The sequence below is a fragment of the Carassius gibelio genome, chromosome A17 (assembly GCF_023724105.1).
Source record: "Carassius gibelio isolate Cgi1373 ecotype wild population from Czech Republic chromosome A17, carGib1.2-hapl.c, whole genome shotgun sequence".
NCBI classification, from domain to species: domain Eukaryota; kingdom Metazoa; phylum Chordata; class Actinopteri; order Cypriniformes; family Cyprinidae; genus Carassius; species Carassius gibelio.
This window is the reverse complement of record NC_068387.1, coordinates 23,326,943-23,341,233: the sequence shown is the minus strand read 5'-3', so window position 1 is coordinate 23,341,233 and position 14,291 is coordinate 23,326,943. Positions and strand designations below refer to the sequence as shown.

The 14,291-nt window shown below is 34.5% G+C and overlaps 1 protein-coding gene across 6 annotated transcripts in view; it reads right to left on the bottom strand.

Annotated features, from left to right (window-relative positions):
- Positions 1–14,291, bottom strand: part of LOC127933568 (mirror-image polydactyly gene 1 protein) — a 72,025-nt gene that overhangs the window by 56,037 nt on the left and 1,697 nt on the right. For 4 of the 6 annotated variants that reach the window (XM_052530622.1, XM_052530624.1, XM_052530628.1 and 1 more), the window contains exon 2: positions 11,149–11,240. The exons of the other annotated variants lie outside the window; for them this stretch is intronic. In XM_052530622.1, coding sequence (XP_052386582.1) covers positions 11,149–11,194 — 46 coding nt within the window. In that variant the 5' untranslated portion in view covers positions 11,195–11,240. The remainder of the gene's footprint in view (positions 1–11,148; positions 11,241–14,291) is intronic. 6 annotated transcript variants of the gene reach the window in all.

Sequence of the window (14,291 nt, the reverse complement as noted above, 5' to 3'; positions counted from 1 at the left end):
TTTATGAATTTTGATACGGACATTAATGTGGAGAGAGTCTTAAAGCAGGTTTAATTGTACAGCATGCTTGTGCCGCAGAAGGAAAACTGCAGACATGAATAAATATGCATGATGATTTGACATGATTTGATATGGATAAACAGCCTCTTTTATAAGGGGAGGTGCGCACAAGCACCTGGGAGCACTCCACCGTGTAATTTGATTGTTGCGGGCTGTCGTAAAGCTTTGAATGGTCTTGACTTTTCCTGGATCAAAAGATTTTATTGACCCCTGACAGATATTAACAACAGAAACTGTTTTTGTCAATCAGTTACATGTGCTGTAGGCTGATTAGATCTCACCGGAGGGTTGTTTTTTTTTTTTTTCATTTTCCATCTGTTAATGTCAATTTATGAAAAATGATTCTGAAATACACTCTTAAAAATAAAGGTGCTTCAGGATGCCATAGAAGAAGCTTTTTGTCTAAAAAAAGGTTCTTTGCTGCAAAAGAAGGCTCTTCAGATTTTCTTTAAAGAGCCTTTAACTGAATGGTTCCAAAACAACAACTTGATTTTAATAACTTGCAAAAGTTAAAAGCATTAAAAGCAAACCATATAATGTCAGAGAACACTACTGAAAGAAAGGCTTCTATTAGGCTTCTCTCATTTAATAAATAATAATAGAGTTATAAAAAAATAGAGTTATAAATAAATGCAAAAAACTACAACAACAACAATACTTATGTATTGAATTGAATTAATAAATGATTAAAATAATTTAATTAAATGCATAAAATTAATAATTCAATAATTTTTTCCACGTATATATTGTTTTTAGCAGCAATCAGCCTAAAAATTTGACTAAAAATGCAATTGAAAATGGACATGATATTTATTATTATTATTAGGCATGTTCGACTCAAGCTGGCATAAGCTGTATTTTATGTCTTTGATTCTTTGTATGACATTTCATTTTGAATCCCTGCTTTTCGATGTGGTCTCAGTCTTCAAAACCCTGCTGTATACAGCATAACATTTAAATTAAAACAATGAAAACATTTTCTTTTTCTTAATGTTATTTAATAAGAACTATTTAGAGACAGTCAGTATCCTCGAATCAAGACCAAGATACTATAATAACTTTTTATATTTCAGACAGTAAAAAGTATAAGTTAATGATTATTCAAATGGATGCTGAGGCTATTCAACATCTGTGGCACAAATACACTTCGGACCAACACCAACTTTGTACCCTGATCTTATATTTAGCTGAAATGCCAAAAGAAAAGAAAATACATAAACTATTTTCAACTTGTGGTACTCCTAACTAAAAATACTGTTTGGATCAAGTGGATGATTGAACAATCCAGATGAAAGACAAAACTTGATGGGGTTTAGAGCTTGTTGGATCTTTAGCGAACAAACCCACTCAAATAGGCTATAAATAAAAAAACGTGTCCTATTTGGAAAAGTTACTTGTATTCAGTTCATCATCTTCAGAAAGAAAAACACAACATTTTAGAGGGAGCTCTAAATCAAGTTTGGGATTCTGTTAAGCCATCCTTAATTTTATTTGAGATATGCATATATATATGTAATCGTTACGTAAAAGCTAGTTTAAAACAAATCCTCCAGGACCATCAATGTCACTCTAAAATAATGCAAGCTCTCAAATAAAAAGCATAATTCCTCGCATTTCTTGAAAATTCCCTAGGTTGGCCTTATGTTTCTTAGATGATGGAGACGTCTAGCAGGGAGAGTGGGATCTGTGAAGCAGGACCGTGCGTCTTAAAGCTCATTCTCAGAGCAGGCGCAGTGATAATTGAATTGAGCCTGTGGGAAATGAGCTAGCGCTAGCATCTCCGATCTCTTTGATGGATCCGTCCTCGGTGGAGTCTATCAGGCTGCGATTCACTGATCCTCCTGCATTAACGGTGGAGGAGAAATGACCCTCCAAAATCTACTAGGATGAGTGCCTCAATTTCCCCATATCCAGCTAATTTGGGTGCAAGAGAAGCGTGAGCCATGCTACGAGTAAAGAAAGCTCTTCCCCCACTCCACAACTGCCTTTAAACAGGCCTGCTTCGAATGAGTGAAAGCAGGCAAATACCCCCCAAGATGTGCAACAGGATAAACCCTGAAATGCTCTGCATTGTGTGTTTGATCCTGTCCATTATTAATTATGACATGAGAGATATGATTCAAGCCGGAATCACTGCATAAAATACACTTGAAAAATTTACAACTCGAGTCAGACTAATATAGATAAACCTTAATTGTCAGCCAACGTCAGAAAACACTGCACAGATAATCAGAATATTAATTCACATTACTCCTATGCATAACGTATATTATATATACACATATCTACATAAAGTATATTATAGCAGTATACATATATTTTTTATAAAACCATTATGTTAAATCTTAAAATATATTAATATTTAGTCAAGCAGTTTACAAATTGACCCGTCTTTTAAACTCAATCACCCATTTAGACCCCATATTTTTGTATAAAGCTCTCTGTTGCACTTCCACCATCAATAACCTCTTCGTTTAATTCCTAAATGTAGAAATCGCTGACAAAGTCAGATTGGCACAGTTATTCACCAAAAATTAATTTTAAAAGGTCTGTATTTGTAAGCAGTTAGACAAACAGCACGTTTTATTTCAATTCTGCGATTCGATGTCAAGAGTGAATATTTCAGCGAATGGATAATTCATCTGCTGAATGTAACCTCAAAATTGGCTGTGTAAATATGGACTAAGCTGAGATTTGCATTGGCTAACATTTGGGAGGGAGAACAGAGTTATTTAAGGATGAGCTTAATGCAGTCGATATGCGAGCAAAGGAAGGTTTCGTTCATATTTCTAGCACTGTTACACATTCACAATTTTGGCACACGAAAAGGCAACTGATTTCACATTTTAATCAATGTCTGATGCCTGACTTTGACCTATTTTTTTATACAAAGATAGATAAGACAATCCCGATGCATTTACTCTCCTGCAGAGCTGTTCTAGGAAGTGCCATGATAAAAATAATCATTTTATGTGTCACCACCCTTGCTCATGTGCCGATCAAAACTAAATACTTTAACTGCATTCCTTTCAACATACGAGTTTAAAAGCATTTGAACTCAGGCACAGAGAAACATATAGAAAACAAAGCTTTATTGTGGCCAGAAAGATTGTGAAACTAGTGCAAGGTGGCATCAACCAGCCGTGAGACTGTTATTACTCATCGAAGAGACGCCAAACAGGAGAGGTGGGGCTCAGGGAAGGAGTCAACTCAAGGTCAGCTGTCTTATGAAAGACATTCCAGCCAAGTGTTTCTCCTTCTCGACTCGGTGTCGCTTCTACCGAAAGCTGTGCAAGTTTCAACTCATTATCCATGTACAGCCATTCTTTATTAAAAATAAACCAGTGGGACTGCTTGTCTTTGTACATTTGTTACTGTCAAATAAGGTTGCTTTGATAATAATGTAAAAATATATATATAATCACCTACTGTATAAATTCAGGGGTTTTTGTATGTTTTGCACTTTATGCAACACAATATCTATATATATCGGCCATACCATCATATTTTTGTTACTGTCTCCTTCGAATAAATAAGGTGTGTAAAAAAATGTATCACCCGCTATATATTCAGGTGTGTGTGTGGGGGGTTGTGTGTATTATTTGCACATTCTGCAACTAAATCTATATATCAGCCATAAATGCATTTATGGTCAGAAGTTAAAGGGGGGTTGAAATGCTATTTCATGCATACTGAGTTTTTTACACTGTTAAAGAGTTGGATTCCCATGCTAAACATGGACAAAGTTTCAAAAATTAAGTACGTTTGAAGGAGTATTTTTGTTCCAAAAAAACCTCTTCCGGTTTGTCACAAGTTTCGGAAAGTTTTTTTCGCGTATGGCTCTGTGTGACGTTAGATGGAGCGGAATTTCCTTATATGGGTCCTGAGGCACTTCTGCTGGAAGAGCGCGCGCTCCCGTATAGCAGAGCAGAGAGAGCACAACAGACTTCACTGATCAGAGCGAGAGCATCGCGAAATGTCACAAAAGAAGTTTGTTTTTGGTTGCCAGGGCAAGACAACCCTGCACAGATTACCAAAAAAAAACAGCATTAAGGGACCAGTGGATGGAGTTTATTTTTACAGAGCATCAACGGAGTTGTGCAAGTGTTTGTGTTTGTTCCCTGCATTTCGCAGATGCTTGTTTTACAAACAAGGCCCAGTTTGACGCCGGGTTTGTACATGGTTTATTTCTTAAGGATAATGCAGTCCCAACGAAAAAGGGTCCCGATCGTGTGTTGGAACCGCATGCGGTGAGTAAAACTGCTTCAAATATCTCTGTGTTGTTAACTTAGCTATCAGCGCGTAAGCACATCAAGTAAACAACATGCGATGTTGTCATCAAACTGCACTTTCCACATGTACAGCTTAAAAAAAAAAAAAAAAGACGACATAAAGTGGAACTTAGTCATTTTCCAAAACCGCTAAGCAAATATATACAGTTTCAGTACATACCACATAGCATACCGCCTTTGCTGATGCTGCTCTTGTTAAATTTCAGCCTCTGGATCTGTGTCACAGCTTCCAAACGCTCTCAACGCAAAGCCTACTCGTGCTCGCTTTCTGTTGATGTACAGTATGGCTTGTTACGATCAAACAATATTTGGCCGAGATACAACGATTTGAAAATCTGGAATCTGAGGGTGCAAAAAAATTTAAATACTGAGAAAATCGCCTTTAAAGTTGTCATAATGAAGTTCTAGCAATGCATATTATTAATCAAAAATTACATTTTATATATTTCATTTTTGTGTAAAGAGAAGACAAATGGCAATAAACCACTTCTCCAGATCATTCTAATGACAACACAAATATTTCCTATAATTTCCCTAAACGTCCGTCAATGGAAAAACTTTCACACAAAGTCAAAATTTAACACTGAAAGGGCTACCAAATCCAGCATGATTGCTGTGCATGTCACCTCAGCACCCGGCGCTAAAACACACACATAGCTAGTGGTGCAAGGATCCTCAACAAACACATCTTCCTTTGTTCAGGAAATCCTTTCTCCAACACGAACTGCAAAGCTGAACTTTGGGCAATGTAGAAGCATCAACTCCAAACACAGCTTTTTGCTTTTTTTCACCCTTAAGGATGAGTGATGCTTGAAGTTTTGACCTGTCCTTCAAACAAACCGGCTTTAAACAGCAGGACACCGTAGTGAGAAAACACTCCAGGGTTCTTTTCCAACTGGAGAACATTGGGGAACAAACAAAGTTGATATAAATGTGTGATATTCGGATACGGCAGGCACTTTGGGTGAAGTCGGTGTCACTGTGGGACACATGCGGAGAGGCTTGTGGGAGGTATTGTGTGTTCAGGGATGTACATCACTGCAAATATTTACAGAGCAGCTGATGTACAATAGAGGAATCACATGACTGTCTCTGACGAATATGTGCTCACGTACATCTGCTTAGATCAAATCTACACCAATGATGTTCTCTAAAGAACGAATAAGTTATTAAACACTTATCACAAGAGGACCATGCAGCACTAACTCACTAGGTCCAAACGAATTCTGTATTTCTGACCTTTTCTGAGATGATTATGAGGGAAATTTATGAAGAGCTTTATACTCTTAAGGCCGGTTCACAACAAGGGTGATGACTAATGTCAATGATAAAGATATATATTTTTTAAAAGTTACTCTAAATTTAAAAGAATATCAAGTCCACACCACAACTATACAATGATAACAATATCACTTGAATCACTTTCAAAATGATTTTTCTAGCTGATGAATGCTTAAAACAATGACAGCCAATCAGAATCCATCCTGCTTCAACGAGCTCAAGCATTTAAAGCAGCAGATGACATAAATGCAGTCTGTGCTTATAATAAACCATATGTTATCTTTGGTGTGGATGCTAAATTTATGGGCCAATTTCTGAAAGCTTATCAACCTTTTTTTTTTACATAAGAACAGATGCAGCAATTTGTATTTTGAACAAAAACAGTAGCTATGCTGCTTGATATTGCAAAACTGGTATTTATTATCATATATATATATATATATATATATATATATATATATATATATATATATATATATATATATATATATATATATATATATATATATATATATATGATAATAAATACCAGTTTTATATTATATATATATATATATATATATATATATATATATATATTGTAATTATAAACACATAAGCTTGTAGGGTAAACACAATTTATAGCATTTGTTTTTCTTTTAGCTATTTACCTATAGCGGCTAATGAATATTCTTGCATATTCAAAGAAAATAGCTTTCTTCCGCATTGCTAAACAAGGGGTATACAGGAACAAAGCAAATCTTTTTCATTTTTATTTCAATGACAGACCAAAGTTTCTCAATCCTGTGTTCCTGCTCTCTTAATAAGTTCTCCAACTCAAGTGCCAACCATCTACGTCCAGTATTTCTGGTTGTTGCAGGTCTGTTCAAACATTCCTAAAATACAAGTCCGTAAAAAAGCAGTAAAAATGCCATGCTGTGAAAGTGGCTTGCCATTGTTCGGCCAGGATCCTTTGCGAGTGTGAATGTGTTGAAAAGCCGAGGGGAGGCCGGGGCAACAGGACCAGGCACTCCGTCCTCATTACCACTTGATGTTTGAGCACAGGCCACAGGAGTGACCGTTTAAATTGCTCCCTGTTCAAATAGTTCCCAAGCATCTGTGGTTCACAGCAAAGCAAGCCGTGTTTGTTTTCCTCTCTGCTTCATGGGCCATCACTAGGTCGTCTGAAATCCTGCTCGCAACTGGGTGGTAGGAGTCTTAGCATCATATGAGTGTCAGTCTGAAAACAGTACAGGTCTTAAGAGTTCATGGATCAGAGCTCCTGTGATACTAACTCAAACTCAATTTGCTTATTTCATAATAAAACAAAAATCAAGGGAATCACAAGGCTTTAAAATTAGGAGCCAAAATATTTACTTAATATAGCACACATTACATCAGTTAAAATAAGCCTGACAATCTTCATATCTGGATTCTTATTTAGCAAAAAACACGGGTATACGATTTATTAATTTTTTCTATAATTATTTTAACAGTTTCCATAGCAGTGTTGACATATGCAAGAGACGTATATTCTTTAAGAGATTGTAGAAAATCATGGAAAATAAATACACACAAATGGATGAAACTCACATATTTCTCCCCAAAAACAAAAGCAAACATTAGAAAAACTATTATTTAAGAATAATATGACGAAAGCGTAGAGATAAAGAAATCTGATCTTATGACCTTCATTTATTTATTTGCATTGTGACATTATTTCCATTACAATTATGCACCCCTCCCCCATTCTCATTATGTCATGCAAAATAAAAATAATTATATATGTATATAAACCATATAGTCTATCTATAATATAATTTATACAGATTTAAAGAAAAAAAATATAGTGACATTATAATAAAATATTTTACTATAATACTGACAATTATACTGATTTATATAAAGGGATTTTTTAAATGCAATAATAAATGAGCATGTAAAGAGAATCATATGAAATAATGTAGATTACCAACACTTAATATACTAGGTAAATGAACGAATGGATAAATGAATGAACAGCCACGCTAATTACATTAGAGAGTATTCTGGAATGTCACAATGCAAGAAAATTCTTAATGCAGAATTAATTTCTTATTTTATCTTTTGAAGTAAAATATGACCTGGAAATTTTTTCATAAGACTGACCCAAACATCCACAAAAATTCTTCATTTCGAGAACGTTTCAAGAGACGCCAACCTCTCGTTGGGTTTTATAGCTTGAGTCTTTGTATGTTTGTGAGTGCGTTGGCCTTTTTCCTCGGTTTGTTTGGTTTCAGATCACAGTAACCAGGCTTCCACAGTTAAGCAGTGCCCATTCTAGGTCTATTCCTTAAACCAACACAGAGGCACAAAAGAGGAGGACAGAGCCCTGAGGGATCCCTCTGTCACTGGCGGACCACCCACTTAGGGAGCAGACAAGCCTGTTAGGCCACACGGCACTCCATTCTAGGGATTTTGAACTTCAATGGGACCCACAAGGAAGCCGAAGGGATCGCCAAAGCACCTCCTGCTCTCCGTGAAGCCAAGCACGGTGGAGAGAGAGTGAGATGTGATATCAGGGTGGGTGGCTGTCAGAAAAGCAGAGCGGGACCACAACATACTGCCGTAAGAGGAGCCAAGCTGATGGGACCAAACAGTACATTTACGTTTCCTTCCTGGACGGCAGACACAGGGGGAGGCAGCGTGTCGGGTTATGTCAAAGGTCGATCCACCTGCTAAGAACAAAGCTTGTTGAGACTGTAGCCCTATTTCTGCTCTTGTCAGGAAGGCCAATCCAACTCCACAGGAAACTTAGCGTGTTTGTTATGATGGACTTAGTGTGTGTGCTTTGAATTTGGACTGCAAAAGGACAGTTTACCCACGCTAGAAAACAATCCAGCATCTCAATTTTAATAACACGACCCAGTCTACAACAGTCCACTTATCCCAAACCATGTCAGACAAATAAAATCGGCAGGAAAACAGACTCAAGAGAAACATAGTCTCACAGGTGTGGAATTCAATTTGGGTTCCAAGATGTGCATTCACCCTTATTTGGCTGCTCCACGCCACTTTGAAAAACAATCGTAATGTGTAGCAACTACCAATATGGGATATTCAATGGCCAATACTGATATTTAAAGAGCAAGGTGGTTGATGACTTATACAATTCTGCAATATAGCTATATTTCACAATTTAACCTTAGCTAAGGAAATGTATACAATTGCTGATATTTTTACACATTATTTACTCAAAATTCACAATTAATTAATTAATTCAATAATTATAACTCAAACAATAAATAAATAACAAAAAATACACCAAAGTAAAATTAATTTAATAATATATATATATTTTTTTTTCATTTTAACATTTGGGCAAATTTTACCTACTGTACGGTAAAAAAATGAATCAAAAAGCATGTGAAGTATGGTACAAAACAGATAATTTAATACAACTATATAAATTATAACTTATCAAATAAATGTTATGATACTTCCACAAATGAAAAACAATTATTTTTGATTGCACTGCATATTCAGCAGTTTAATAACAAAATCTGACTGTCCTTCTAAAGAAGTGGATATTGGTTACAAACCTATAACCAATTTGATGGCAAATTATAAAACAGTTCAGGTTCACTAATTTAAATGACACTTATTTATTCACACAGTATAAGAATTTACTTCACTATTGTTGTCCCTCCAGTTGTTTGTCTTCATTAAATGTAATTACAATTCTCTGATTTACAACATACTCTCATAAATAAATAAACAAAAAACTAAATACTGCACTGTGTCCCGATATAAATATTTTGTTTACAGAACTGCTCTCTAATAACAATACAAAACTCGCAAATGTTCTATAACAGTGTTGATATTTCTAATCAGTCATGTTCAAAACAAAAATTCATAACACCTTGCTTTCAGATTTGTATCAGCAATGCGTTTCTCGTTTTAGAGGAACATGCACATTACTATGTTAATGTCGGCTAACTGCCACTTGGATCCCGGTAGCTGTACACTCTTTATCAGTGGTGAAGGATAACAGCCTTAAACTAAACAAACATTCAAGCTAGATCAAAGAAAGAATTGGGTGGGATCAGTGCTTCATGCTTATTTGCCGCCGAAAAGGAAGGAGTTGAGTTCAATACAGGTGACTGCAATGCAAAACCTCACACAAAAAAACCCCTACAAATAACATTAATGATCGTAAAACATTATTTTGCATGCGTAAGTGGCAGACATAATGACTGTGCACCGAAAACACACAACCCCATAAAAATCAGGCATGCAGCCATATACCCAAAGGCACACATACACACGCTTGCGTCTAAGATATCAGGATACATGCTAAGTAGATCCTGTTCTAGGTCTTGGCCTCCACCCTTCACTAGGATGTAACAATTTGGGTTGGGCTCTTCTACTGCAGGATGTGTCAGCACAACAGAGAAACCGCTAACCTGGCATTAACTCAGATAAAAAGACAAACACACGCAACGCAGAGGTCATGCTATGAAGGTTCGAACCTCATCGGCGGTCTTTACAATGTGCATCGCTGTTTGAGAGCAAATGACTGAAGCTCATATGATGATCGGTGAAGCTCTCCAACATATATACATAGATTAGACCGATTACAATTACACTATTTCAATTATTATATATGCAAACAATATTAAATTTCCTTCATATTAATATATATATATATATATATATATATATATATATATATATATATATATATATATATATATATATATATATATATATATATACATATATATATATATAAAATATAGAAAATTTAAAAGAACAGCATTCATTTAAAACAGAAAGCTTTAACATTATAAATGCATTTTCTGTTAATTTTGATCATTTTAAAGCATAAAAGTTTTAATCAATTAAAAATAATCTTACCAAAACCTGAAGATTAAACTTAGTTTGGGACTAATTTTTTTTTTTTTTTTTTTTTTCACTTTAAAAAAAAAAAAAAAAAAAAAAACTTAGTCCCAAACTTATAGTATACAGATCACTCTACAAAGAAATGTGGATATTCTTATGGATGCTAAAGAAATATGGTTTTACTCTAACAACAAGAATCGACAAAAAACAAAAACATGCAAATACCATGGTATATGAAGATTTAGTGTCTTGATTTTATCATCTTATAATATAGGACTTTTAGTAAGGGAACGGCCAATAATATTCAGGCTTTAATAAACCTTTATAGTTTTTTAAAAGTTGACAATCTAAATACATGTCATTGTTAGAATCCTTTTCAGAAGTCAATAAAAACTAATTGGAATCTTTAAGGTAAACATATCAAAGTAATACCTCAACACTCAAAATTTAAGACACTGTTTCTGAAAATATAACATAAGGATGCCCTCTTGTGCTCATATTTAAGAATGCACTTTCTCCAAGTGTGAATACTGTGTATCAACCAAAACACAAAGTTATCTTATCAATAACAAACTAAGCTTCCCAAATTCAGTCCATGACAAAACAAAAACACCTCTGTCGAATACAATGGACAGCTTTCTTTCATCCTCACCTTTGTACATGTCAACCAGTGAATCCTTCAGTTCCTGTTTGTGCATCCATGAAATCTGATGCAGCTCCTCCTCACTCTCTGAGAAGCTTTCCCTTAAATTCAACAAAAGGTATCCATCAATAACTTATAGCTGTTATTCTTGAATGCTAGTGCTTGAGCTCAGTGTGTTGAGTGAGTTGTAGTTGTATGTTTACAAGCTCTCAGTGTGGGTTAGACTAATCTCTCCTACAATGTCCTCATAAGCTCAAGGCATACCAAAAGCTGAGTGCCTGTATGACCAGCCGTACAATTACTTTCCTTTCTGCAAAAACATCAAAGAAGCTGTTACATTCATAATGAATAGGTTTCTATGACTGGGACATTCCATGTTACTCCAAAGCACAAAGGTGTGATGACTAGTAAACTATCATGCTTTGGGATGGATATAAATATTTCTTATCATGCAATTATTCATGCAGATAAGCTGGAAAATTGACAATGTAACTGGCAGATCCTGACAACCAGGACTGTAATATTTTTTTTTAGGTAGGTCTAGCATACGTTTTTAGGTACAGAAATTGAATAAAGTAATCAGATGTAAAACATAATTGCATATTGGACTGTAGTGATTAAAGATGATTCTTTATTAAAGTTACAAAAGCTTTTTAATCAAGAGCAGGGAGTGATTTCTTTGTTGTTGCTGTTCGATTAATATAGAGACTGTCACTTTAAGAGAATGCACTGATACAGTACAGTAGGCCTCCGTTCAGCCGGCTATGTCTGCGCTACTATGGATACTTACCAATACGGGCATTTTGACATAATTTTTTTTTGTGTGAATTTGTCAATTTAAACAATACTTCAGAGAGAGCTTATATTTGCGCGCGACCTGAGGCATGGGTTTGCGCGCTTTGGATGAGCGCATGCACAAATCTTCCATTCGCCCTTAATTGTTTAAACTGACAAAGCTTAAATGAGTGTAGTTTAAATACATATAGTGTGCTATTCAGATCTCATCTGTGCATGTGCGATATCACCACCCGGGGGATGACGAAATAAATGACTGTTCATATTCCAGCATTCGCGTTGAACAAGAGTGAATGATTTGTTTTTTTTTTTATTACTTTTGTTGTAATGTCTGGGAAGCCTTATATATCCATCAACAGAAACATATATAAGCTGAATCCTGTTTGTTTTACCTGCTATTTATAGCAAACCATATTACAGATGCTGAGTCAATCTTTTGTTCTTTAAACTGCTCAGCTCAGTGTTCATCTTTAGTTCTCTCTTCACAGCAGTTCAGTCAGTGTACTGTTTGAGTACATGAATTACTCCGGGATATTGGTTTGTTTGAACTCAGAGGGAGTGTCAGCCACATTAAAAAAGTTAACAGTTTAAGTCATTTGTGGATTAATGCGTATTGGAGACGCGAACAGTTTAAAACGATTCAGTTCGATTTGGTGAACTGGTTCAAGAAGATCAGGTTATATCGAATGATTCGTTTGCTAACCGGATATCTCTAAATTGCATTGTTTTGAAGTCTCACAACAGACCGCGAGTGAATACAATGCTGAATAAAGTCATAGTTTTTGCTATGTTTGGACCAAAATGTATTTTTGATGCTTAAAAAAATTCTAACTGACCCTCTGATGTCACCTGGACTACTTTGATGATGTTTTTCTTACCTTTCTGGACATGGACAGTATACCGTACACACAGCTTCAATGGAGGGACTGAGAGCTCTCGGACTAAATCTAAAATATCTTAAACTGTGTTCTGAAGATAAACGGAGGTCTTACGGGTTTGGAACAACATTAGGGTGAATTATTAATGACATAATTTAGTTATTTGGGTGAACTAACCCTTTAAGTGTAAATTTTTTGAAAAATTTAGATTGACACATCAACTGAAAGTTGAATAAATAATCCTTCCATTGATGTATGGTTTGTTAGGATCGGACAATACTTGGCCGAGATACAACTATTTGAATTTGTGGAATCTGAGGGTGAAAAAAATCTAAATACTGAGAAAATCGCGTTTGAAATTGTCCAAATGAATTCTTAACAATGCATATTACAAATCAAAAATTAAGTTATTATTATGTATAAAATATTTTCATGGAACATGATCTTTACTTAATATCGTTCATTTTGACCCATACAATGTTTTTTGGCTATTGCTAAAAATATACCTCAACGATTTAAGACTGGTTTTGTGGTCCAGGGTCACATTTGTTGTATTGTAAGTGGGAAAAAAATCTAAGTTGTATGTACAAAATTCCATAGTATTTTGCAACTACCAGAGAATACATAATTAAGTTTACAGAAGTTTCATAAATTGGATTAAAAACAAAGAAAAACACACCAATTTGCATTCTTTATTCATCATTTTGTAGATGTAGAATTAAAAAAAAATTCTTGTTGAATTTTATGCAGAAAAGGTACAATGCCCTTTAACTCCAACCAAAGTAATTTGAAAGTAAACTGATGTCTTAATTATGACTTCACAAGTCAATACGAACTATCCAGGAGAATTTGAATGCACTAAAAGCTTTGGCATAATTTAGTTGTAAATTACACTTGTTTTGATCTTTCATATCTAATCAAATGTAATTCAGTCAATTTGAACTGTGACTTAAATGTCCAAGTGCTTTTTAGGGCTATATTTCTCTACCACTCCAACAGATTTAAGACCACCTTCATACAACTATATCTGAACATGAATAATTTGAAGGAGAAAAAAAAAACACACAAGCAAATGAATACAACGCCAGATTCCTTCCTGACATTAACATGATGCATATATATATATATATATATATATATATATATATATATATATATATATATATATATATATATATATATATATATATATATATATATATATATATATACACACATACATATATATATATATATACACATATACATATACACATATACATATACATATACATATATATTATATATACATATACATATACATATATATATATATATATATGCATCATGTTAATGTTAAACTGTTCTTTGAAAACACTATGATATATTTACAATACATGATAATGATTTAGTTGGGCTTGTATAGATCAATGATTAAGGATGTCTGAGCTGAATTTTTTAAATGTGTACCATATTTAGAATTTTATAAAAAGGTCAAAA